At 45.6% G+C, this 27165-nt stretch overlaps 2 protein-coding genes across 19 annotated transcripts in view; both read right to left on the reverse strand.

Annotated features, from left to right (window-relative positions):
* Positions 1-15020: 15020 nt before the first annotated feature.
* On the reverse strand, positions 15021-15728 carry LOC138666256 (uncharacterized). The gene has a single exon (XM_069754487.1). It carries the CDS (start codon positions 15726-15728, stop codon positions 15021-15023), a length of 708 nt encoding a protein of 235 aa, XP_069610588.1.
* Positions 15729-16391: 663 nt separating this feature from the next.
* The window catches only part of ZNF185 (zinc finger protein 185 with LIM domain), a 140314-nt gene continuing 129540 nt past the window's right edge, over positions 16392-27165 (reverse strand). For all 18 annotated transcript variants that reach the window (XM_069746876.1, XM_069746879.1, XM_069746878.1 and 15 more), the window contains 4 exons: positions 24863-24946; positions 22227-22329; positions 20998-21095; positions 16392-18351 (listed from right to left, as the gene is read on the reverse strand). In XM_069746876.1, coding sequence (XP_069602977.1) covers position 18351; positions 20998-21095; positions 22227-22329; positions 24863-24946 — 286 coding nt within the window. In that variant the 3' untranslated portion in view covers positions 16392-18350. The remainder of the gene's footprint in view (positions 18352-20997; positions 21096-22226; positions 22330-24862; positions 24947-27165) is intronic.

Raw genomic sequence — 27165 nt, forward strand, 5'->3', positions numbered from 1 at the left:
TCACATTGTCTGTTTTTTTAACAATTTATTTGCATATTATGGTGGAAAATAAGTATTTGGTCAGAAACAAACAATCAAGATTTCTGGCTCTCACAGACCTGTAACTTCTTCTTTAAGAGTCTCCTCTTTCCTCCACTCATTACCTGTAGTAATGGCACCTGTTTAAACTTGTTATCAGTATAAAAAGACACCTGTGTACACCCTCAAACAGTCTGACTCCAAACTCCACTATGGTGAAGACCAAAGAGCTGTCAAAGGACACCAGAAACAAAATTGTAGCCCTGCACCAGGCTGGGAAGACTGAATCTGCAATAGCCAACCAGCTTGGAGTGAAGAAATCAACAGTGGGAGCAATAATTAGAAAATGGAAGACATACAAGACCACTGATAATCTCCCTCGATCTGGGGCTCCATGCAAAATCCCACCCCGTGGGGTCAGAATGATCACAAGAACGGTGAGCAAATATCCCAGAACCACGCGGGGGGACCTAGTGAATGAACTGCAGAGAGCTGGGACCAATGTAACAAGGCCTACCATAAGTAACACACTACGCCACCATGGACTCAGATCCTGCAGTGCCCGACGTTTCCCACTGCTTAAGCCAGTACATGTCTGGGCCCGTCTGAAGTTTGCTAGAGAGCATTTGGATGATCCAGAGAGTTTTGGGAGAATGTCCTATGGTCTGATGAAACCAAACTGGAACTGTTTGGTAGAAACACAACTTGTCGCGTTTGGAGGAAAAAGAATACTGAGTTGCATCCATCAAACACCATACCTACTGTAAAGCATGGTGGTGGAAACATCATGCTTTGGGGCTGTTTCTATGCAAAGGGGCCAGGACGACTGATCCGGGTACATGAAAGAATGAATGGGGCCATGTATCATGAGATTTTGAGTGCAAACCTCTTTCCATCAGCAAGGGCATTGAAGATGAAACGTGGCTGGGTCTTTCAACATGACAATGACCCAAAGCACACCGCCAGGGCAATGAAGGAGTGGCTTCGTAAGAAGCATTTCAAGGTCCTGGAGTGGCCTAGCCAGTTTCCAGATCTCAACCCTATAGAAAACCTTTGGAGGGAGTTGAAAGTCCGTGTTGCCAAGCGAAAAGCCAAAAACATCACTGCTCTAGAGGAGATCTGCATGGAGGAATGGGCCAACATACCAACAACAGTGTGTGGCAACCTTGTGAAGACTTACAGAAAACGTTTGACCTCTGTCATTGCCAACAAAGGATATATTACAAAGTATTGAGATGAAATTTTGTTTCCGACCAAATACTTATTTTCCACCATAATATGCAAATAAAATGTTAAAAAAACAGACAATGTGATTTTCTGGATTTTTTTTTCTCAGTTTGTCTCCCATAGTTGAGGTCTACCTATGATGTAAATTACAGACGCCTCTCATCTTTTTAAGTGGTGGAACTTGCACTATTGCTGACTGGCTAAATACTTTTTTGCCCCACTGTATGTGTCTCACTGATTGATATATATATATATATAATATAACGCTGAGAGCGTCACTCTGTCCGAAGCCTTTATAGACTGCGCAAGCGCCAGCGCAGTCTGGGCCTCACAGAGTGACGCTCCCAGGAGATCGCGGTATGCGTAAGCACTGAACGCACACCGGAGAGTCAGGGACTGCCAGGAGGGTAAGTATGACCTATATTCACCTGTCCCGTTCCACCGCTGCGCGCCGCCATCTTCCCGGTCCTCGGCCTGTGACCTTCAGTTCAGAGGGCGCGGTGATGCGCTTAATGCGCGCAGCGGTGGAACGGGGCCAGGTGAATATAGTAAGTGCTGGGGGGCCTGAACTAGCGGTGATACCGGCACCTGACCCCCGCAGCGTGCCGGTGTCCCCGCCTGCTCAGGCCCCCCAGCACTCGGCGGGACCCGGGACAAGTTACTGCGGCTCTAAGGTAAGAGCTCCCCGGCTGTACTGCCCCGGCACAGAGCACTCGGTGTACTCACCAGGGCGGCTGTACGCCGGGCACACTGCTAACTACGGGAAACTTCTGGCCGTCACCGCCATGACTCACATCGTCATATGATCTCACTGTGACACCTGTTGTGGAACTATAACCCCCAGCATGCAGCACAGATCTACCCTACACTAATCAGAGTGCAGAGCACAGTAATGGAGTTTCCTTTCCACAGTCCTATATAATAACGCTGCAAAACTGGGAGCCGCTGTGCCGTGTGTACTGTGTCCATATACACCCGACTGCCCCCTGTATAGTGTATGTGTGGGGATTGCTGTGTGGCCCCCTATACACAGAGGAGCCCCCATTACTGCAGGAGGAGCCCCCACAGCACGGGCTGGTGATCCCGGGAGATGATGACTGCAGATACCAGCATGGATGGCAGGAATATACACCCCTGCCTGCTGCTAGAATGATCCTATGTATTTCTATAGCGCCAACATATTCCGCAGCGCGTTACTAGAAATAGCAGGGGAGAAATATGTAGAGATAAGATAATGTGTGTGTGACATATGTAATATATATATATATACTATGGAGCATTTTATGGGGGCCATAAACCTTTATGGAGCAGCGTATGGGGCATATGGATGGGAGCAGCAAATTAAAGAACGGTGGCGCAGGATGGGAGCAGCACATGACAGAACGGGGGCGCAGGATGGGAGCAGCACATGACAGAATAGGGCAGCACATGACAGAACGGGGGCGCAGGATGGGAGCAGCACATGTCAGAATGGGGGCGCAGGATGGGAGCAGCACATGACAGGATGGGGACGCAGGATGGGAGCAGCACATGACAGGATGGGGGCGCAGGATGGGAGCAGCACATGACAGGATGGTGGCGCAGGATGGGAGCAGCACATGACAGAATAGGGCAGCACATGACAGAATGGGGACGCAGGATGGGAGCAGCACATGACAGGATGGGGACGCAGGATGGGAGAAGCACATGACAGAACGGGGGCGCAGGATGGGAGCAGCACATGACAGAACGGGGGCGCAGGATGGGAGCAGCACATGACAGGATGGGGACGCAGGATGGGAGCAGCACATGACAGGATGGGGACGCAGGATGGGAGCAGCACATGACAGAACGGGGGCGCAGGATGGGAGCAGCACATGACAGAACGGGGGCGCAGGATGGGAGCAGCACATGTCAGAATGGGGGCGCAGGATGGGAGCAGCACATGACAGGATGGGGACGCAGGATGGGAGCAGCACATGACAGGATGGGGACGCAGGATGGGAGCAGCACATGACAGGATGGGGACGCAGGATGGGAGCAGCACATGACAGGATGGGGACGCAGGATGGGTGCAGCACATGTCAGAATGGAGGCGCAGGATGGGAGCAGCACATGTCAGAATGGGGGTGCAGGATGGGAGCTGCACATGTCAGAATGGGGGCGCAGGATGGGAGCAGCATATGACAGGATGGGGACGCAGGATGGGAGCAGTACATGTCAGAATGGGGGAGCAGGATGGGAGCAGCACATGTCAGAATGGGGGCGCAGGATGGGAGCAGCACGTCAGAATGGGGGTACAGGATGGGAGCAGACATTTCAGAATGGGGGCGCAGGATGGGAGCAGCACATGTCAGAATGGGGGTGCAGGATGGGAGCAGCACATGTCAGAATGGGGGCGCAGGATGGGAGCAGCACATGACAGGATGGGGAAGCAGGATGGGAGCAGCACATGTCAGAATGGGGGCGCAGGATGGGAGCAGCACATGTCAGAACGGGGGTGCAGGATGGGAGCAGCACATGTCAGAATAGAGGCGCAGGATGGGAGCAGCACATGACAGGATGGGGACGCAGGATGGGAGCAGCACATGTCAGAATGGGGGCGCAGGATGGGAGCAGCACATGTCAGAATGGGGGCGCAGGATGGGAGCAGCACGTCAGGATGGAGACGCAGGATGGGAGCAGCACATGACAAGATTAGGGCGCAGGATGGAGCAGCACATACCAGGATGGAGACCATATACCAATATAAATGCTCGCCACCCGGGAGTAGAACGGGTTCAATAGCTAGTATATATATATATCCCTATACTATGTGTAGACATTTATCTTAGCTATTCTATTCTAACCCGTCAGTGTGATTTTACTGTACACCGCACTGAATTGCCGGCTTTTCTCTCTAACACCACTGCGTATTTCTCACAAGTCACACTGTTGGTCCGTGTGTAATCTGTATTTTTCTGGCCCCCATAGACTTTCATTGGCGTATTTTTTGCGCAATACGGTGAGAAACGCAGCATGCTGCGTTTTTCTACGGCCGTAGAAGACCGTATAATACGGATCAGTAAAATACAGCAGATAGGAGCTGGGCCATAGAGAAGCAGTGTACCGTATGCAATCCATATTTTCAGCACCTCTCATATGTCTGTAAAACTCGCTAGTGTGAGGCCGGCCTTAAAGTGACAGCAGCATCATGTTTTGTCTCCTGCCCAAATTTTTAAGCAGAAAATGTGAAATGCTAATCTCTAAATAAAAAAAATCCTTCTCTGCCACTTTGGGTGTAGGGAGGCGTCATTCTTAGGGCTGCACTAACCGCTTATTCCGATGCCCAGAATTACCCCTGATCTCCAGGAGTGTGGATAGAAATCTGGGGATCCTATAGCGAAGGCTCAGTTATTTTTGGCCATGAACCAACCCATCGGGTTCCCACGAGTGTATCTCTATCCCTAACTATCCCACGATAGTTGTCCAAGGGGGGGTGATGAGGTCTCTGACCCCGGTAAATCCACTTAGATGCCATTGCCACTGCTCACCGTGACATGTAAGGGGTTAAATTTGTGTCATCAGAGTGCCCTCCAGTCACAGGAGGTACCTGCAGTGTAATACAGCAGCCACCCAGCGGGTATGGAGCGAGCTCAGCCCATATACGCCCTCCTGGCTTCTGCTCCATGTACGGTGGGTGTAGGCAGAAAAGGGTGGATGCCGGGCAGGGGGCACTGTGCTGACCAGAAAGAGGGCATTGGGCACCATGCTGACGAGAGAGGACATGGGGCACCATGCTGACGAGAGAGGGCAGGGGGCACCATGCTGACGAGAGAGAGGGCAGGGGGCACTGTGCTGACGAGAGAGGGCAGCTGGCACTGTGCTGACAAGAGAGGGCAGGGGGCACTGTGCTGACGAGAGAGGGCAGGGGGAACCATGCTGACGAGAGAGGGCAGGGGGCACCATGCTGACGAGAGAGGGCAGGGGGCACCATGCTGACGAGAGAGGGCAGGGGGCACCATGCTGACGAGAGAGAGGGCAGGGGGCACTGTGCTGACGAGAGAGGGCAGGGGGCACTGTGCTGACGAGAGAGGGCAGGGGGAACCATGCTGACGAGAGTGAGGGCAGGGGGCACTGTGCTGACGAGAGTGAGGGCAGGGGGCACTGTGCTGACGAGAGAGCAGGGGGCACTGTGCTGACGAGAGAGGGCAGGGGGCACCATGCTGACGAGAGTGAGGGCAGGGGGCACTGTGCTGACGAGAGAGGGCAGGGGGCACTGTACTGACGAGAGAGGGCAGGGGGCACCATCCTGATGAGAGAGGGCAGCGGGCACTGTGCTGACCAGAGAGAGGGCAGGGGGCACTGTGCTGACGAGAGAGGGCAGCGGGCACTGTGCTGACCAGAGAGAGGGCAGGGGGCACTGTGCTGACGAGAGAGGGCAGGGGGCACTGTGCTGACGAGAGATGGCAGGGGGCACCATGCTGACGAGAGAGAGGGCAGGGGGCACTGTGCTGACGAGAGAGGGCAGGGGGCACCATGCTGACGAGAGAGAGGGCAGGGGGCACTGTGCTGACGAGAGAGGGCAGGGGGCACTGTGCTGACGAGAGATGGCAGGGGGCACCATGCTGACGAGAGAGAGGGCAGGGGGCACTGTGCTGACGAGAGATGGCAGGGGGCACCATGCTGACGAGAGAGAGGGCAGGGGGCACTGTGCTGACGAGAGAGGGCAGGGGGCACCATCCTGATGAGAGAGGGCAGCGGGCACTGTGCTGACGAGAGAGGGCAGGGGGCACTGTGCTGACGAGAGAGGGCAGGGGGCACTGTGCTGACGAGAGATGGCAGGGGGCACCATGCTGACGAGAGAGAGGGCAGGGGGCACTGTGCTGACGAGAGAGGGCATGGGGCACCATGCTGACGAGAGAGGGCAGGGGGCACCATGCTGACGAGAGAGAGGGCAGGGGGCACTGTGCTGACGAGAGAGGGCATGGGGCACCATGCTGACGAGAGAGGGCAGGGGGCACCATGCTGACGAGAGAGAGGGCAGGGGGCACTGTGCTGACCAGAGAGAGGAGCCTTTTTTGAGCTCCAACAAGAGGGGGCGTGGCTCACATGATCCTCGGGGGCGTGTCCTTATGCTGCTGATAAATAAAAAAGTCCCATACCTTCGTAAAAGTACGGCGGATTTTAAAAAGACAAAAAACTGTAAAGTAACGGGAATAAAATAAGAAGCAAATGTGTCCTGTTTTGACATGATGACATATCACCTTTAGGAAAGTGATATTCACCGTATCCGTCCCCTGCAGTACAATATCTGACACTTGCCCCCAGTGGTCTCTGCTTCTGGGTCACTGACGGGCTGAGTATACGTTGTGAAGAGAACTGGGAGATCGGGGGGTCAGCATCGCTTTTTTTTCCCCACTCTGATCTCTTTGCAATCATTTTTATGTCTCCGTCTTATGACCCCATCCTTACAGAGTATAAGCCGACAAGTAGGGGCACTTGCAGTTTGCCCCCATTACTGGTGTCCTAGTGTAAGGGCCTGGAAGATTTGAGGATGGTCGTTGATTGCAGGTGCTGCCGGTGTGTGACCCAGTGTCTGGAGGACTCATGGGTCTAGTGGCCAGAGGAGATCAGGGTAGGTCTGGTAAGAGAAGAAGGTGCCGATACCGCTCCTTATCCCTCTAGAGCGTTCCAGCATTGTTCCTCCGCTCACCACTGGGCTCACCAGGATGGAGCCTCCTCTCTCCCCATCTGAACAGCTGTGGAAATTATCAGGAATATCGACCACGTTGGCACCTTATCACCAATACCGGCCAGCACTTACACTGGCGATTGCTCCATGCTGAAGCCTGATAATTAGCGCTAACACACATGTAACGGCCGAGGATCTAGTAAAAATAGAATTCACAATGGCGTCCCCTTCCCCCAAAACCTTCTACAAATAAAATGTCACTAAATGGGTAATTCAAAGGAGACACTTCTTTTGGATAAAACTGCAGGATCACGGCATAGGATGTGGGGATGTGACCGGCTTGTACTTATCAGAACTTCAAAGAGTTTCCTGTCCGGGGGCGACCTCTCTATATATAAAGCACACCCCCCTCCCCCCCCAAAAAAAGCAAACAAGTTAATCTCTTGAAGCAAAGCCATTAAACACACTACTTGGGTATTAATGAGTATTGCCAAACCATCTTAAAAGAATAATTGTCGTTTTAATTTTTATTTCATAAATTATTAGTACATGTGAAAATATAAAAAAAACTTTGTTATATAACTTATCAGAGAAATCTGCTTCTTTCTCCTCCTGGACTGATCTTTTATTCCCAAAATTCTCAATTCAAGGGCAAAATCTGTATTCAGTTAAGATAGAATGTTACATTACTGAGATAGGAGAGGGCAGTTGGTGCTGATAAGATTCTATGGAGAGGGGGAGGAGAAAGGGAGGAGAAAGGAGGAGCTAAAGGCCAAGCTCCTCCCTCCTTCATAGAACCTTATAAGCACCAACTGTCCTCTCCTATCTCAGTAATGAGGAGATCTATGTTCACTGAATACAGATTTTACCCATGAACTGAGAGAGAATCATCCGTCCAGGAGGAGAGAGAAGCAGATTTCTCTGCTAAGATATATTTGCATATTTTCATGTGTAATAGTAATATTGATTATTGAAAGAAACTTAAAGCAGCAATTACTCTTTAACCCCTTAAGGACAGAACAATTTTTTTTTTTTTTTTTGCATTCATTTTTTCCTCCCCTTCTTCCAAGAGACATAACTTTTTTTTTTTATGTTCCAGCTGACAAAGCTTGTCTGTTTGTGGCACTAGTTGTACTAAATGACACCATCCATTTTATCATATGATGTACGTGAAGTGAAATCGCGAAAAAAAAAAATGCAATTCCACAATAGTTTTTTGGGTTTCGTTTTTTTGTGTTGCATTCGTTGGGCAGTAAAAATAACCTGTAAATACTCTTCTCCGGGTCAGCATCATTATATCGATACAAAACTTTTTTTCTATTTAAGTTGAATAAATATTCAGAAATTCGAAGAAAAAAAATTAGCTTGAGTCGCCATTTTTAAAAACCCATAACATTTCTATTTTTTGGTCGGTGGAGGGTGTAGAGCCTGTATGTTGCGTGCTGATCTGATGCTTTCATTGATATTATTTTGGAGCATATGTCTCATATGTTTCATTGATATTATTTTGGAGCATATTATTTTGGAGCATCACGTCTTAGTACATTTTTTTAATGGAGTTGCAGCAACTAAAACCCCACAATTCTCTCATTTCATTTTTTTTTCTCCTTACAGTTTTTACAGATTGGGTTAATTCATTTTACATTTTAGTAGATCGGACGTTTCTGGACACCTTCATTCCAAATATATGTATTTTTTAATGTTCTTTTACATTTATTTATTGGTAACTGTGGAGGTGATTTGAATTTTTTATATCTTTTTAATTTTTAAATCTTTTTTTTTTTTTTACTTTTTCGTTTATTTGTTAATCCCTTTAGGAGGACTGAACCAGCGATCGTCTAATCGCTGGTATTACGGTGGAAAGTAAAAGTCATTGTCTTCTATGATGCCCAGCCACAGGAGAGATCAAACCATGACAGGCCCCGAACAGCTGCCATAGCAATCTGTTATTTCCCTGCTATTCCATCACAGGGAAGCTGATCTGAAGTCCAGGCGGGATTGTGGGCCTTAAATGCCTCTATCAGCCATTGAAGGCAGCATTTAGGAGGTTCACAGCAACAATCGACGCTCCATGATGGAGTCTCAGACTCCGTGCACTACAGGCACAATAACATCATTACATTACATCTGTAGTGTGGAGCATTAGTACTCTCACTGCACAGAGTCAAGCAACGTGTCAAGGAAACGGGGTGACGTGTGCTTTGTTCTTTTTCATTTCCCTGTAATTGTGGGAGGATCATTGTACTTGGTGGGGGGTTGGTTGGGGCGAATATACTGAGTGGGGTGCCGATCGGGGCCATTATGCTAAGAGGAGCCGATTATACTGAGTGGGGGGATGGTGAAGCCCAATATACTGAGTGTGGGGGCATTATTGAGTGAGGGGATCGGTGGGGGTGTCATTACACTGAGTGGGTGGGGAGGCATTATACTGAGTGGGAGCCATTATACTTAGTTGGGGTTGGTAGAGGCCATTATACTAAGAGGGGCCCATTATGCTGAGTGGAGGGGCAGTGGGGGCCATTATACTGAGTGGGGGCCTGGTGGGAGCCATTATGCTTAGTTTGAGGTCATTATACTGAGATGGGTGGGTGGGGGGGACTGATTCTGCTGGCACAGGCATCAGGAATCAGACTTGGGCAAAATCTTTTTTCTTCCTGTGCAAAAACAGCAAAACCCCTTCTCTGAATTGTATTGATTAACTACAATACATTTATATTTCTTTAACAATGGGTGTGCAAGATTTTTTTCCAAGCAGTTTTTCTTCTATTTTCCTTTTGCACAGATTTGAAGCGTGCACCACCGCTCAGTTTATGCAGCGTGTGTATGTAATGAAAAAAAAGTAGGCATGAGACTTCTATATAATTCATCCACTTTACTGGAATTGTAAGATGCTGTGCTCTTGGCAAGCGAAAATACATATATTATTGTGGTATTATTAGAAACTAGATGGCAGCCCGATTCTAAAGAATTGGGAGTCTAGAATCCATATATACTTTATTTATTCAAATGTAAGAATAATACAATTAATAAATAATAGTAAGAAAGAACAAAAAATGGCTGCACTCACCAGCTCTTGACAATTCTTGTTATTTAAGGTACAGTTACACAGGATCCATGAACATGCTTATGAGGGGAGGGATGAAAGACATCAGACGACAACTTCTCCTCTGTACTCTTGTTAGCACGCTGTTTGCGCTTACGTGTGGCATCGGCGGCTTTTCGCTCTGCATCATTACCATACTTTATATCAGACCTGATCTTACGTGCGCCATCAGCAGCTTTGGACTCTGTGTCATTAGTATACTTAACAGTATCCAGGCACTTGCATCTCTCCTCTGTACTCTTGTTAACACGCTGTTTGCGCTTACGTCCGGCATCGGCGGCTTTTCGCTCTGCATCATTACCATACTTTATATCAGACCTGATCTTACGTGCGCCATCATAAGCTTTGGACTCTGTGTCATTAGTATACTTAACAGTGTCCATGCGCTTGCATCTATCCTCTGTACTCTTGTTAGCACGCTGTTTGCGCTTACGTGCGGCATCGGCGTCTTTTTGCTCTGCATTATTAGTATACTTTCTGTCAGACCTAATCTTACGTGCGCCATCAGCAGCTTTGGGCTCTGTGTCATTAGTATCCTTACTATTAGAGCTCATGTTGGCTAAGCTAAACAGCTTTAAGCGTGGTGGTGGCAAACAACAGGTTAATAAGAGGCAGTGTCAGGTAGTAGGAAAATAGCCAGTTAATAATAGGCAATAGTTCTTTGCAGGAATGCAGATATTAATAAATAGGCAGTTTATATTGCAGAGAAATTGCTGGGCAATAATGGACAATGTCCTTATGTAGGAAATAATAGAGCAATATACCCAATGTGGCAAAGAAGAGGTTAATAAACGGCAGTCTCTCAGTATAACAGTCAGTGAATAATAGGCAGTATATGGAGAAAACACCAAACAAAAGTTCAAAATTGGTGTGAAAATGTCACTGAACCACTTCACAACTAAATATATATAGTTTTGGTAAATGGTATTATCATTTTTTTGACGAAATTCGGCAGGAGCTTGAAGAGCAACGTCACTGGGCCCGCCTCCACGCAGTAGAAACTTGCTGTGAGGTAAAAATTCAAAAATCACACCAAAATGGCGGGCGGAGTGTGTCACAGTACGGCACGTTTCTGATTGGTCGCTCGCAGCAGGCGGCAACCAATCAGACACTGGACACTGTTGACGTCACTTATCTCCGGACATTAGCTCCGGACATTAGCTCCGGACAGTAGCTCCGGACATTAGCTCCGGACAAAGCCACGGAAGTTGGCACAAATTGCAGGAAGTAGTATTCTAGGCAATTATATATTAGACTAGATGGCAGCCCGATTCTAAAGAATCGGGAGTCTAGAATCCATATATACTTTATTTATTCAAATGTAAGAATAATACAATTAATAAATAATAGTAAGAAAGAACAAAAAATGGCTGCACTCACCAGCTCTTGACAATTCTTGTTATTTAAGGTACAGTTACACAGGATCCATGAACATGCTTATGAGGGGAGGGATGAAAGACATCAGACGACAACTTTGCGTGTTGTGGCAAATGCCACAACAACGGTTCTTTGCTTAAGAACAATAATGTAAATAATAAATAATATGTATCAATAACTATGTATATTGGTATGTTCTATGACATTTTAAAATATTTCATTATTATGTGGAAAGGCTCTTAGTACCCATACTTGTGTGCCCATAAGGTATTAAATAGGCAGTTTATATTGCAGAGAAATTGCTGGGCAATAATGGACAATGTCCTTATGTGGCAAATAATAGAGCAATATACCCAATGTGGCAAAGAAGAGGTTAATAAACGGCAGTCTCTCAGTATAACAGTCAGTGAATAATAGGCAGTATATGGAGAAAACACCAAACAAAAGTTCAAAATTGGTGTGAAAATGTCACTGAACCACTTCACAACTAAATATATATAGTTTTGGTAAATGGTATTATCATTTTTTTGACGAAATTCGGCAGGAGCTTGAAGAGCAACGTCACTGGGCCCGCCTCCACGCAGTAGAAACTTGCTGTGAGGTAAAAATTCAAAAATCACACCAAAATGGCGGGCGGAGTGTGTCACAGTACGGCACGTTTCTGATTGGTCGCTCGCAGCAGGCGGCAACCAATCAGACACTGTTGACGTCACTTATCTCCGGACATTAGCTCCGGACATTAGCTCCGGACATTAGCTCCGGACAGGAAGTTGGCACAAATTGCAGGAAGTAGTATTCTAGGCAATTATATATTAGATATTGTTCTTGTAGTAAATCAGGGTAATATTAGTAATAGAGACCCCCAGTGGCGTAACTATATTCCGATGGGCCCCCATGAAAAATTTGGACCTTCCCCCTCCTCCTCCTGTATGTTGGTCAGATGTATGGGCTCTTGTAGCATTCTAAATCCTAGAAGAACATACCTATTGTCACGCTGCCCCCATTATGTAGTAATGTCCCCCATTGTGGGCTTTTTCCTGGTATACATGTACCCCATCTTGGCCCCATTCATATAGCCCTCATCCTGGTATACAGTCTATGTCCCTTATCCTGGGCCCCATCCCGGTATATATTCCCCATCCTTGTTTATAAGTCCCTTACCCTGGGCCCCATCCTGGTATATATGTCCCTTACTCTGGGCCCCATCCTGGTATACATGTCCCTTACCCTGGGCCCCATCCTGGTATATATGTCCCTTACTCTGGGCCCCATCCTGGTATACATGTCATAGTAACATAGTAACATAGTAACATAGTTAGTAAGGCCGAAAAAAGACATTTGTCCATCCAGTTCAGCCTATATTCCATCATAATAAATACCCAGATCTACGTCCTTCTACAGAACCTAATAATTGTATGATACAATATTGTTCTGCTCCAGGAAGACATCCAGGCCTCTCTTGAACCCCTCGACTGAGTTCGCCATCACCACCTCCTCAGGCAAGCAATTCCAGATTCTCACTGCCCTAACATTAAAGAATCCTCTTCTATGTTGGTGGAAAAACCTTCTCTCCTCCAGACGCAAAGAATGCCCCCTTGTGCCCGTCACCTTCCTTGGTATAAACAGATCCTCAGCGAGATATTTGTATTGTCCCCTTATATACTTATACATGGTTATTAGATCGCCCCTCAGTCGTCTTTTTTCTAGACTAAATAATCCTAATTTCGCTAATCTATCTGGGTATTGTAGTTCTCCCATCCCCTTTATTAATTTTGTTGCCCTCCTTTGTACTCTCTCTAGTTCCATTATATCCTTCCTGAAAACCGGTGCCCAAAACTGGACACAGTTTTGTCCCTTACCCTGGGCCCCATCCTGGTATATATGTCCCTTACTCTGGGCCCCATCCTGGTATACATGTCCCTTACCCTGGGCCCCATCCTGGTATACATGTCCCTTACCCTGGGCCCCATCCTGGTATACATGTCCCTTACCCTGGGCCCCATGCTGGCATATATGTCCCTGGTATATGCTGCTGGTATTTGTCCCTCATTCTGCCGTTGATCTTTAATGCATAAAAAAAAGGATTCTGCTCACTTCCTATCCGCTGCCCTGCCCCACGGCGTCCTATTCTGAAGTCGGCAGGTGACTTCAGGTTGCAAGTGATGGGAGCACATGATGTCACTGCCATGCGCCTTCAGTCCCTTGCCTCTGATTGGCTGGCAGTGGGTATTACAGCACACGGACCCAAGGGTCTCTGTGCCGCAATACACTTCAGCTGAATGTGCTTTCAAGGAAGCACATGCAATTGAAGTTTGCGCTGGCATCAGTGTGTCACTCATCCGCACCGTTGCGGTTGTGACCTCTGCAACCATGATTGTTACACCTCTTTAGACCCCAATCTGGGGAAGGGGTCGGGGGCAGCATGGGCCTATCTGCTTTCAAATGCCAAGGCTGAATTTCAGTCTCTGGTTATTATGAGTCATGGAAGAGGGGGAGTTTAAAACAAATGTGCAAAAAAATAAATTTGTCCGGGAAGGTCACGGTGATCAAAATATTTAATGTACATTATTTTTAAGGGGATCTCTTAGAGAAACCCCACATTACATACCAAGCCACCACAATAAACATTTCATGCTGTTGGGGAGTAAGAACCTCCCTTAGGCTGGTTTTACACTTGCCGTGGTTTTTCGGCCTGTTTTTGTGGCCCCAATGCATTTCTATGGGGCCGCAAAAACAGGCCACAAAAATTCGTACGCCCCCATAGCAATACATGCGGCCGCACGCTCTGCTCCTGAGTGACAGCGGCAATGCCAGGTATTACCATGCGAGATTCGGACGTATTTTTCGCATGTGTGATCCCGGCCTAAATGTGGTTTCCTGACTGGATGTGGTCTCCTGACTGGATGCGATCTCCTGACTGGATGCGATCTCCTGACTGGATGCAGTCTCCTGACTAGATGGATCTCCTGACTAGATGGATCTCCTGACTAGATGGATCTCATGACTTGATGCGATCTCCTGACTGGATGTGATCTCCTGACTGGATGCGATCTCCTGACTAGATGGATCTCCTGACTAGATGGATCTCCTGACTTGATGCGATCTCCTGACTGGATGCGGTCTCCTGACTGGATGCGATCTCCTGACTGGATGCGGTCTTCAGACTGGTTGTGATCTCCTGACTGGATGCGGTCTCCTGACTGGATGCAGTCTCCTGACTTGATGCGATCTCCTGAGTGGATGCCGTCTCCTGACTGGATGCGGTCTCCTGACTGGATGTGGTCTCCTGACTGGATGCGATCTCGTGACTGGATGCAATCTCCTGACTGGATGCGATCTCCTGACTAGATGGACCTCCTTACTGGATGCGGTCTCCTGACTGGATGCGGTCTCCTGACTGGATGCAGTCTCCTGACTTGATGCGATCTCCTGACTGGATGCCGTCTCCTGACTGGATGCGGTCTCCTGACTGGATGTGGTCTCCTGACTGGATGCAATCTCGTGACTGGATGCAATCTCCTGACTGGATGCGATCTCCTGACTAGATGGATCTCCTGACTGGAGCGATCTCCTGACTAGATGGATCTCCTGACTGGATGCAGTCTCCTGACTAAATGCGGTTTCCTGACTGGATGCGGTCTCCTAACTGGATGCGGTCTCCTGACTAGATGCGATCTCCTGACTGTATGCGATCTCCTGACTGGATGCAGTCTCCTGACTTGATGCAGTCTCCTGACTAAATGCGGTTTCCTGACTGGATGCGGTCTCCTGACTGGATGCGATCTCCTGACTGGATGCGGTCTCTTGACTGGATGCGATCTCCTGACTGGATGCGGTCTCCTGACTGGATGCGATCTCCTGACTGGATGCGGTCTCTTGACTGCATGCGATCTCCTGACTGGATGCGATCTCCTGACTGGATGGTATCTCCTGACTGGATGGTATCTCCTGACTGGATGCAGTCTCCTGACTGGATGTGGTCTTCTGACTGGATGTGGTCTCCTGACTGGATGTGGTCTCCTGACTAGATGCGATCTCCTGACTGGATGGTATCTCCTGACTGGATGCGGTCTCCTGACTGGATGTGGTCTCCTGACTGGATGTGGTCTCCTGACTAGATGCGATCTCCTGACTGGATGGTATCTCCTGACTGGATGCGGTCTCCTGACTGGATGTGGTCTCCTGACTGGATGTGGTCTCCTGACTAGATGCAATCTCCTGACTGGATCTGGTCTCCTGACTGGATACAGTATCCTGATTGGATGCAATTTCCTGACAGGATGCAATTTCCTGACTGGATGTGGCTTCCTGACTGGATGTGGTCTCCTGACCTGAACTCAACAGCCTCATATTTAGCTATGAGGGTCTTGAGATGAGTCGCGAGACCGCTGGCTAGTTTGGACATAGTGGTCCATACTTGGACGGTTAATGTTGGATGCATGAGTCCAGCTTTAAGAGAGAGATCCTCTATCGAGAGGATAGGTAATACCTTATTGATTTGTGCATCACTGTGTATGACTGCAGACTTGTGAATTCTCACAATGCGTGCTGAACTGGTGGTCATGTGACCGTAAGCATCTGATTTAGATACCTCCGGCCACATTCCAACTAGACTTATCCAGCCTCACTTGCATTGAGTGAAGTCGTGCACGTCTAGTCGGCACTTGACTGCATCTATGCAAATCACATACTGTACTTGCAGTAACGCTCCTGGTGCCGCCGATTCCTGACATCACACACTCTGCATGTTGAGCATCCATAAGTCGGCAAGCACATAGGGTGACTGAAAACTTGAGCCCCAAGGGTGGACAACCCCTTTTAATAAGACCCAGTATTAAGCCATCAGAGATTGTTTCTGGAATTTCCCAAAACCTTTGGCAATCATCATTTTCTGGTTTGGATCCCTAGAGATTTGTACATCATGTTTGCAGCAACTTGCTGGTTGTCACATGGTGCCGTGCAGCACCGCTTTGGTGCAATTTTTTTTTCTTTGAAAATGAAAAATGGAAACAATACAGTTTAAAGTAATACTTTATTGCTGGTCATAACATACACCGACATCCTCCATGAGTATCTCATCCATACTGGTATAGACTCTGCCTGCATCCAATTCCCCACCTGCCTCATTATAATATATCGTATACCATGAACCCAAACACGTCTGTGAGAACATAACAGGATGTGCAGCAATTATTTCTATCAACCCCTCTTTTGCTTGGATGGATGAGATCAATGTTATATTCCTTATACTAAATAATAAAAAGGACTGGATCAGTAAAATAAAAAAAACAACAAAAAACAAAGACAGACCTTGATATCCCTGTGATCAATCGGTTCATCCCCCAAGGTCCCTGTTCACTAAAATCCTACTAGGAATATTACCTTTATATGGTAAAAGTCATATTGTCCAAGTAAAATACATATAGATCTATATTTTATATATGACATTGACATTTATACCTCAAGCTTTACAGCACCATGAACCCATAGCTTTTTGGAGGGTTTTTTTTGCAGGGTTTTACTGGACCTCTGCGTCCATTAATGGAATTCTGAAGCATCCTTTGATACCATTTTAATTCTGACAATTTTGCCAGGACTATACGGAGTGGTTACGTAAACCCTGCCCAAAAGTGGTTAGATCAACTCTTTTTTTTTAGGGGGGTTGGGATGATGGTGACAGGTTTTCGAGACTAAGTATGGAAGTATTCACTTCTAGAGGAATGGAGCCAGACTGAGTCCCCGTGACTCTGTAGTGCCGCAGGCAACTCCGTGGGTCCAGAACCCAGAGAACTATATTGGGTTATTATCTCCGGTGATAATTATTATTATAAGGTCTGCAGTTATATAATTGTTCATTACATAATTAGGCAGTGAGAGCAATGGAGAGGAAAGGTTAGATGGAAATCAGACTTTGCAGATAAATATTGTAAATGGTTATTTTAAAAGGGTGAAATCCAATCGTAATAATCTAACATATCACAGATGCATGTGAACCTCTTTGGCTCTGCGGAGAGACTTTGACTACACATCATTGTGTGCAAACTGCTATTGATTTCATTAGATTTTACATTCTGAGTATCATTGGTGGTCCGAGACCTCACCGGTCTGGTCCTCTCACTTGTATCTGACGTGTTTTCCATTCTCAGTATCATTGGTAGTCCAAGACCTCACCGGTGTGGTCCTCTCACTTGTATCTGATGCGTTTTTCGTTCTGAGTATCAGTGGTGGTCCGAGACCTCACTGGTGTGGTCCTCTCACTTCTATTTGACGTGTTTTTCATTCTGAGTATCAGTGGTGGTCCGAGACCTCACTGGTGTGGTCCTCTCACTTGTGTCTGACATATTTTCCATTCTGAGTATCATTGGTAGTCCAAGACTTTACCGGTGTGGTCCTCTTACTTGTATCTGACGTGTTTTCCATTCTGAGTATCATTGGTAGTCCAAGCCTTCACCGGGGTGGTCCTCTCACTTGTATCTGACGTGTTTTTCATTCTGAGTATCAGTGGTGGTCCGAGACCTCACCAGGGTGGTCCTTTCACTTGTATCTGACGTGTTTTCCATTCTGAGTATCATTGGTAGTTCAAGCCTTAACCGGTGTGGTCCTCTCACTTGTATCTGACGTGTTTTCCATTGTGAGTATCAGTGGTGGTCCGAGACCTCACCGGTGTGGTCCTCTCACATGTATCTGACATATTGAATTATTCTGACTGATTTGTCCTACATACACGATTGGTCGATTTCTATAAATCACCAATAGAGTTATAAAGAGCTGACATGACGCAGAAGATAAGGGCAGAGTTACTCTGAGCGGATCATTTACACCTTGGAGATTAGAAGTAAATGGAACAGAAGTAATAAAACACTTTATATGTAGCGATCAGGTCATCTCTAACCAAAAAAAAAAAAAAAAAGAAAAAGGTGGCTGTAGCTTTAGTAAATCTTGGAGTGGACGGAAAAGTCTTCTTTCTCTTAACCTGAAACAGAAAGAATACATCAGTGTGAAGAAGTTGGGTCTGACCGCTGAAAATAATATATATACATTAGAACGTTCCCAGATTTATCTATCTATCTATCTATCTATCTATCTATCTATCTATCTATCTATCTATCTATCTATCTATCTATCTATCTATTATCTATCTATCTATCATCTATCTATCTATCTATCTTTTATCTATCTATCTATCTATCTATCTATCTATCTATCTATCTATCTATCTATCTATCTATCTATCTATCTATTATCTATCTATCTATCATCTATCTATCTATCTTTTATCTATCTATCTATCTATCTTTCTATCTATCTATCTATCTATCTATCATCTATCTATCTATCTTTTATCTATCTATCTATCTATCTTTCTTTCTATCTATCTATCTATCTATCTATCTATCTATCTATCTATCTATTATCTATCTATCTATCATCTATCTATCTATCTTTTATCTATCTATCTATCTATCTTTCTTTCTATCTATCTATCTATCTATCTATCTATCTATCTATCTATCTATTATCTATCTATCTATCATCTATCTATCTATCTTTTATCTATCTATCTATCTATCTATCTATCTATCTATTATCTATCTATCTGTCTATCTATCTATCTATCTATCTATCTATCTATCTATCTATCTATCTATCTATCTATCTATCTATCTATCTTTCCCTTATTTCCAGCTGATGCTTTGCCATGAATAATTCAGGCTATTTTTCCGCGCTCCGCTGCATCTCTTCGCTGTGAATCTACAGTCACTTCCCAATTTGTCTGCATGGCTGCCCGTTCTCTGCTGCTTTCATCAGTTTTCCCTCTCATGTTGTTCCAACGTCGTCACCTCTAATGTGTGATACTCCGGAATGTTCCATATAGAACCCATTGTATGAACACGTTCCTTCTAGTTCTGGACGCCCTTATGTAATGAGGCACATACTGTAGATTTCTTTATACCAGATCACACCTACACGCAGGGTTTTCTAACCACATAATGTGTCGGGGAGAAATCCTCTTATAAAAGGGTTGTCTCATCTACTACACTCTTATAACATGAAGGTCCTGGGTGTCTTGTAAAATCTGTAACCGGACCCCTCACCTACTATTATGTACATTACGGGGCTATTGAGGCACCAGGACCCCGGTGTGAATGCTTTCTCTAAAAAAAAAAACTGTCTGCAGAGGACAATGGAGTAATGCACTGGTCCCACCCATTCTTATGGATGCTGGTGGTCCCAAGTCATGATTGATGCATCCCTTTTTGTTTGAGAGAAACAGCTTGCTTCATAATCAGATTACCCTACAATATCAAAGGAATTATACAAACAGGACAATCCCCTAAAGAGTTTTTCCAGGTCTACTAATTTTTTTAATTTATTTAGTTTTACTATGGGCTTAAAAACGAACAGGCAGGTGTTTGCTAACTACCTGCTTCTTCTGTTTGCCACCGACACATAGCGGTCATTAGCTGCTCTTGCCAGCGATTCAGCTGCTCCACGTCAATGGAGCTGCTCTTCCTCTTCCAAGCTGTCCTGTCAATGGGGCGTGACTGCTGACATCATGCTAATGGACAGCCGGCTCCCCGCAGTTAGGCGGTAAGGAGCTGGCTCTCAATCAGCATGACATCGGTAGTCACATCCCCTCAACTGAGCAGAAGAGAAGTTACTGCCCTGTCAATGTCACATCAATGGAAGCTGCTGAATCACCCCCAGGAGCGGTCTGTGACCTCTAAACGCCGGCAGAGATCGGCACTGGCCACAACATTCTGGTAGGTAGCAACTACGCGCCTGTTAGTATTTTGCCCATAGTAAAAAAAAGTCCTTGATTACCTCTTTAAAGAGGTGAAGAACTGTGTAGAGGCCCGAGAAAGCCACGTGCTGAGTGCCCAATCCCATAACCCTATGCATTTTTTTATAAACTTCAGCCATATATACCCCCCTAACTATCACTTCTGAGGCAGCGCAGCCGCGCATCCCAGCCTCTAAATCGGACATTTGCTATGAATATGTTTATGTCTTCCTTTTCTTGGTGTAAATTCTCCTGAATCCGGCCTTTTTTTTTTCTTCTTTTGTTCCTGTGATTCTGTTTTCCTTATATATAAATCTAGTCTTGTTAGCCAAGTAGGTGTGGTCCTCCGCACTTGTCTATGGGAGTCCTCTCGATGACGAAGCACACTGGTCTAATAAGTCAAGATGGCATAAAGGGAAAAAGAGGCCATATCTCAGGGACGGAGAGGCGCAGGAACAAAAGAAAAACAACGCTGGATTCGGGAGAAAAGCGGTAGTTACACCAGGTGATAGATTTAACGATTTACTGCAAGAGACAGGTCTTCCTTAAAAGTGATCTTTAATATGTATTACTTGTAATGGTTCTCCTTAAAGGGGCTGGCTGGCCAGATCAACCTCTGTCACGGCACATGGACATCACGAGGGAGTTGCGTTGTAAGCAGACACCACCGCAAGGGAAATGTGTGACCGGCCATAACTTTCCATGGTGGTAAAAGGGGCAGTAACGGCTTCTTCTGGGTTTAGGCCAAACACATCAATTCTTCTTATTTATTATTTTTTCTCCTTTGCTTTTTCCTTTCATGTTATTGAATAGTAATATATATATTCTACTTACTAGAAGAGCTTCTCGTAACAACCCTCGCAGTGAACCACGTCACGATGGATGAACAGGCTGTCAATCAAATCTCCCATAGGCTTGTGGCAAATCCCACACTGCAAAGCAAAGCGACGACACGATGTGTGAGTATGTAATGGCCGGCACTCAGACGATCTCCGCCGTGGTGATATTTCCATCATAGAACACCTTTATCCCCCTTCCCAACCAGGTGACCTTTCATTTTTGCACTTTGTTTTTTTTTCCTCCTTTTTTCCCCGAGTCAGTTTTTTATTTTTTTTTGTTTTTTCCATCAACATATTATTATTATTATTATTATTTTTCCATCGAACTGTAGTTTATTTTACACCATGTTGGGGCACATATGATGTTTTGACCCCTTTGGGGTGAAGTGCAATGACAGAAAAATGGCAATTTGATTTTTCTTTTCTTTTTTTTGCTATAAAGTCTTTAACGGTTTAACTTTATACTTTCATAGACTGTTTTTTTATGGACACTGTGAACATAAATATGTTCGTCTATTACATTTCTTAATTCTGGAATTGGGAAAAAGGAGAATGAGTTAAACTTGTTATTATTATTATTTATTTATTTTTATTGCTAATATGCACATTTTTACTTTATTTTTTTAGTCCCCCTAGGGAACTTGAATCATTTGATCACTTGTATTATATAGAGCAATACTATGGTATTGCAGTATACAGTAAAATTACTAATCTATGAATCTCAGCCCAGGGCACCACGATGGGGGCCTTTATTTGGCCCTGGGTTGCATGTCAAACCATTGGCTCCCTGCGATTGTGTTGTGAGGGGCTGATGGGCTCAGGAACAGTTGTTCCAGCTTCCTACCATTTAAATGTTGCTGTCAGAGACTGACACTGGCATTTATATAGTTAAACAGCAGCACTTGTCCAGTATGTTGAACTCAATTCGTATTCCTATTTGTGTTTCAATAAGCAGTGGTAGAATCATTGCATCGGCCTTCTAGAAGGTGTATTAAATCTCAATCTCCACCTTGAACTACTATGTAATTTTTATGTGTAAAAAAATTTTTGCTGAATTATTTCTTAAATACGGGACATCTATTTTCTGGAGTCAGAGCACAATTTCAGTGGGACAGAGCTCTGAGTGCCATATATATCTATATCTGCACAGTATTCCATAGGCTCATACTGAATCAGTGCAGGCATTTTTCTAAAGCTGATAGAAATGGTACAAAGCGTCGTTACCTTGAAGCAATATTCATGGCAGTGGATATTAAGGTGCTCGAGAATGATTTTGGGACAGTCTTTGATTTCCCGACCGCAGTAAGTGCAGGGACCTTCACCAGATCTGGAAACAAAGGTGATAAAAGAAGTAAGTAATCAAGAGAACAACTGACCCTAAACCTGTTAGAAGGGTGAAATGGAAAAAAAAAATCAAGTCTCTGTAACAATGCATCAATTGCGAGCTATGAAATCAATAGTCTCAGCCCTAGATATGCATGGCGGAGACAGGGTATTTTCATGCCCTAGGCACAGAAGGCAAGAGGCAACACATTACCCTCTTTGTGAACATGTAAAATCAGGATTACTTTACTTAGATTTTTTTTTTATTCCTTTATCTGAATGGGTAAAAAACATCGCAAAATCGCTGAAAAAATTGACATACTGCCGATGTGAAAAAAAAAAAAAACGCTTTGATGGATCAAGTCTGCCAGGAAAATATAAGCCTGAAATTTCAGAGATCGCAATCACCTTGCTGGTGCAATAAAATGTTATAAAAACGCTGCAAAAACGCATACAATACAGTATCATCTAAGGCCGGTTTCACACGTCAGTAGCTCCGGTACGTGAGGTGACAGTTTCCTCACGTACCGGAGACACTGACTCACGTAGACACATTAAAATCAATGTGTCTCTGCACATGTCAGAGTGTTTTCACGGGCCGTGTGTATGTTTGGAAAACACGGAGACATGTCAGTGTTCGTTGGAGCGCATGGATCACACGGACCCATTAAAGTCAATGGATCCGTGTAAAACCCGTACCACACATGGATGTTGTCCGTGTGCAGTCCGTGTGCCGTGCAGGAGACAGCGCTACTGTAAGCGCTGTCCCCCCCGCGTGTGGTGCTGAAGCCCCATTCATTTCTTCTCTCCAGCAGCATTTGCTGGAAAGAAGGAATGAATAATCTTTTTTATTATTTATTTTTGTTTTTAAAATAAAGTTACCGGTAATCTGCCCCCTCCCACCCCCTGTGCGCCCCCCCCCCCCCCCCGCTGGCATTAAAATACTTACCCAGCTCCCTCGGCGCTTACATCCTCTCAGCGTCGCTGCTTGTCCTGTATGAGCGGTCACATGGTGCCGCACATTACAGTGATGAATATGCAGCTCCACCTCCCATAGGGGTGGAGCCGCATATTCATTACTGTAATAAGCGGCACCACGTGACCGCTCATATAGGAAAAGCAGCGACGCTGAGAGGATGTAAGCGCCGAGGGAGCTGGGTAAGTATTTTAATGCCAGCGGGGGGGGGCGCACAGGGGGTGGGAGGGGGCAGATTACCGGTAACTTTATTTTAAAAACAAAAATAAATTAAAAAAAAGATTATTCAGATCCTTCTTTCCAGTGAATGCTGCTGGGAAGAAGGGATGAATACCGGCTTCAGCACCGCATGCAGGGGACAGCGCTTAACTGTAGCGCTGTCTCCTGCATGGTCCGTGTGGTCCTCAGTCGGCACACGGGCGGCACACGGCTGCCGCACGTGTGCCACACTGATATTCAACGTAAGCACACGGACACACGGACACGGATAATTCCGGTACCGATTTTTCCGGTACCGGAATTATCTGGACGTGTGAGATTGGCCTAAGTAGGTGAGATACTGAAAATCTCATCTACATTTTTGTAGAAAAAAAACGCAGGTATCGGGTTTTTCTGCATTTTTTTGTGCCAAAACATTATGAAGTAGAATATAATTATTTTTTCGTGTCACTATACTTTATCAGCATGTGCAAGAGACAAAGGCAGCATGACAAAAACGCAGAAAAAATGCAGAAAAAAAGCAAGAAAAATACAAGGAAAACGTACTTTTTTTCTGCAGCTTTTTTGACTGGCAAGAAAGCAGGTTTTGCAGCAGCAAAAACGCCACGTGTGAACATAGCCTTACTAATAGTAGTGCCCCCTTACCCACTGGACCTTCATTGGTTGCATATACGCTGCATTCATCTCCGCCCCGTGTAGATCTATAGATTGTGTGAGCTTTCTGACATCAGATCTGTTCTGCTTCCCATACAAGCTCCAGGCAAAGCTAAAACCCACATTATAGGTTTGTTTCCTTTGTAAGAAATGTACAACTAAGTCTCAAATACTGTAGGGAAGTAAAAAAAAAAGTCTAAAAAACTCCAAACCAAAATTCCATTTGCAGTTTTTTGCCGTTTTAACTACAACAGCGAACCGACTGATCCTGACTATATCCATCAAAGGGAAAAACATCCCTTGATATCTGCGCCGGATCACACAGAGAGACAACGCTGACATTTCATTTTTTGATTATTTTTTTTTGCTTAGTTTGACTGACACATTAATATTTAAGAGCAGAGTTCTGAAATCTGGGTCATAAAGAGACAGCACGTATCACAATTCTATGTCTATAGCTCACAGCAGTACAGCCGACCTCTGACATTAGGATAATATCCCGTAAAGAATATATTGTTTTACGTGAAAAGTAATCAATAATTATGATATTTTTATAGAATACATAATATAACTTAATTTATATAGAGAGGACTGATGTCACCTCCCAGGAGAATAAAGTACACCCTCACTGAATAACACATGTATCTGGGTAGGTAACGATCCCGTGACGTCCGTCTCCATATCTTACCTCTCTGGCGGGCTGCTGTACAGATAACTGGAGCTGCTGCTGTAGGACACATGCTCTCCATCATCTGAGTAATCTGTGAAGCTTCTGTCAAAGAAAAAGTTGTATCATCACTACTAGTCTTATACAGCATACCTGACCCATTATGGCTTATAGAGGACATCTAATACGCCATCAATATGTTTTGTTTTTGTTTTTGACCTGGTGTAAATGCCGCTGTTCTCCTGAATCCAAGGTGGTTTTTATTTTCTTCCTCTGCCTCTGCATTCCTGAGATACGGCTCTTTCTTCCCTGTACATAAATCTAGTCTTGTTATCCAAGTGGGAGTAACCCTGTATAAGATTCCTCTAGGGAGGAGCTTGGGACAACGCCCAATTGACCAACAAGACTGACTCACAGGGAAAAGAGAGCCATATCTCAGGAATGGAGAGGCAGAGGAAAAACAAAGTGTTACGCACATGCCCCGGTCTGTTTTATTTTCTGGTGCTCCACATCGGCCCATGTGCTGTACTTCCAAGGACTATATAAAGGCTACCTAGAGACTCCCATGTGTCTTTGTATAGCTCTAATACTTGTAGTAACTCTTTGTTTGCTGTGCACAGTTCCAGTCCACATTCATCAGGACATCTAGTGGTTATCTGTGGTTCCCTGTCCATGAGTTACTTCTCTGCGATTTCCAGTGGTCTTGCTACCTGTCAGTGGAGGTCTTCACCTGCTTATCTGCGGTTTCCAGTATTGCTACCCACTTGCTGTTTAGGACCTCTTCTACGAGCCTGCCTACAGTTTTCAAGACGTCTTCATGGCTGTGTGCGGCTTCCATGGTATTAGACATACTTGTCACTCCAGAGCTTTGTCTGCTACCTCACTGTGTCTCCATGATGCCTCCTACCTGCCCAAGGTCTTCAGCAACTCTGCTACAGTGGCGTTACTAGAATCCGATGGACCCTGGTGCAAGATTTGGACCAGGGTTCCCCATTGTGGTATATTCTAGAACCCTTGTTCTTCTCCATCTACACCTTCGTCCTGGGACAGCTCATAGAGTCCCACAGTTTTTATCATGTGCTGATGACACACAGATCTACCTCTCTGGACCCCGATATTGCTTTCTTACTAAACAGAATCCCACAATGTCTGTCAGCTATTTCATCTTTCTTCTCTGCTAGATTTAAAAACTTAACATGGACAAAGCAGAATTCATCATCTTTCCCCCATCTCACTCAACTGCCCCCAACAGACCTATCCATTAAAGTCAATAGATGCCCACTCTCCCAAGTCCTGCAAGCTCGCTGCCTCGAGGTAACCCTTGACTCTAATCTTTTCCTCAAACCACACATCCAAGCCCTTTCCACTTCCACAGACTTCAACTCAAAAATATTTCTCAGATGCGCACATTCTTTAACAAAGAATCTGCAAAAACTCTAGTGCATGCCCTCATCATCTCCTACCTGAACTATTGCAACCTCCTGCTTTGTATCGTCCCTTCTAACATTCTCACACCCCTTCAATCTATCCTAAACTCTGCAGACCGACTAATCCACCTGTCCCCCCACTATTCCCCTGCCTTTCCACTCTGCAAAACCCTTCGCTGGCTCCCTATTGCCCAGAGACTTAACTTGGAAACTCTAACCATGGCATACAAAGCCAACCTCAACCTGTCTCCTCCATACATCTGCAGGTACTTATCTGAACACAGTATCCAATACTCACAAGATCTCCTTCTCTACTCCCCTTTTATCACATCTTCCCACAATCGTATACAAGCTTCCTATCGCGCATTCCCCCTACTCTGGAACTCTCTACCCCAACATATTAGACTCTCGCCTACCGTGGAAACCTTCTAAAAGAACCTGTAGACCCACCTCTTCCGACAAGCCTACAACTTTCAGTAACTCTCTTTCCACCATACCTCTGCATGACCAGCTCTACCCTCACTTGCTGTATCCTCACCCATCCCTTGTAGACTGTGAGCCCTCGTGGGCAGGGTCCTCTCTTGTGCTAGTCCATAACTAATTTTGTTCAAGATTATTGTACTTGTTTTCTATTGTATATACCCCTTCTCACTTGCAAAGCGCTATGGAATAAATGGCACTATAATAATAAATAATGATATGTCCCTTATCCTTGCCCCCATGCTGGTATATATCCCCCATCCTGGTATACATCCACCGTTCTGCCGCTGTTTTTTAATAGATACAAAAAAAACCCCAAAATTATACTCCCCTTCCCTCCGCTCCCCCGCCACATGGCGTCTTCTTCTGAAGCCGGCAGCTGACTTCATTGTGCAAGCAACAAGAGAACATGACGTC

Source organism: Ranitomeya imitator, chromosome 2 (genome assembly GCF_032444005.1).
Source record: "Ranitomeya imitator isolate aRanImi1 chromosome 2, aRanImi1.pri, whole genome shotgun sequence".
Classification (NCBI taxonomy): domain Eukaryota; kingdom Metazoa; phylum Chordata; class Amphibia; order Anura; family Dendrobatidae; genus Ranitomeya; species Ranitomeya imitator.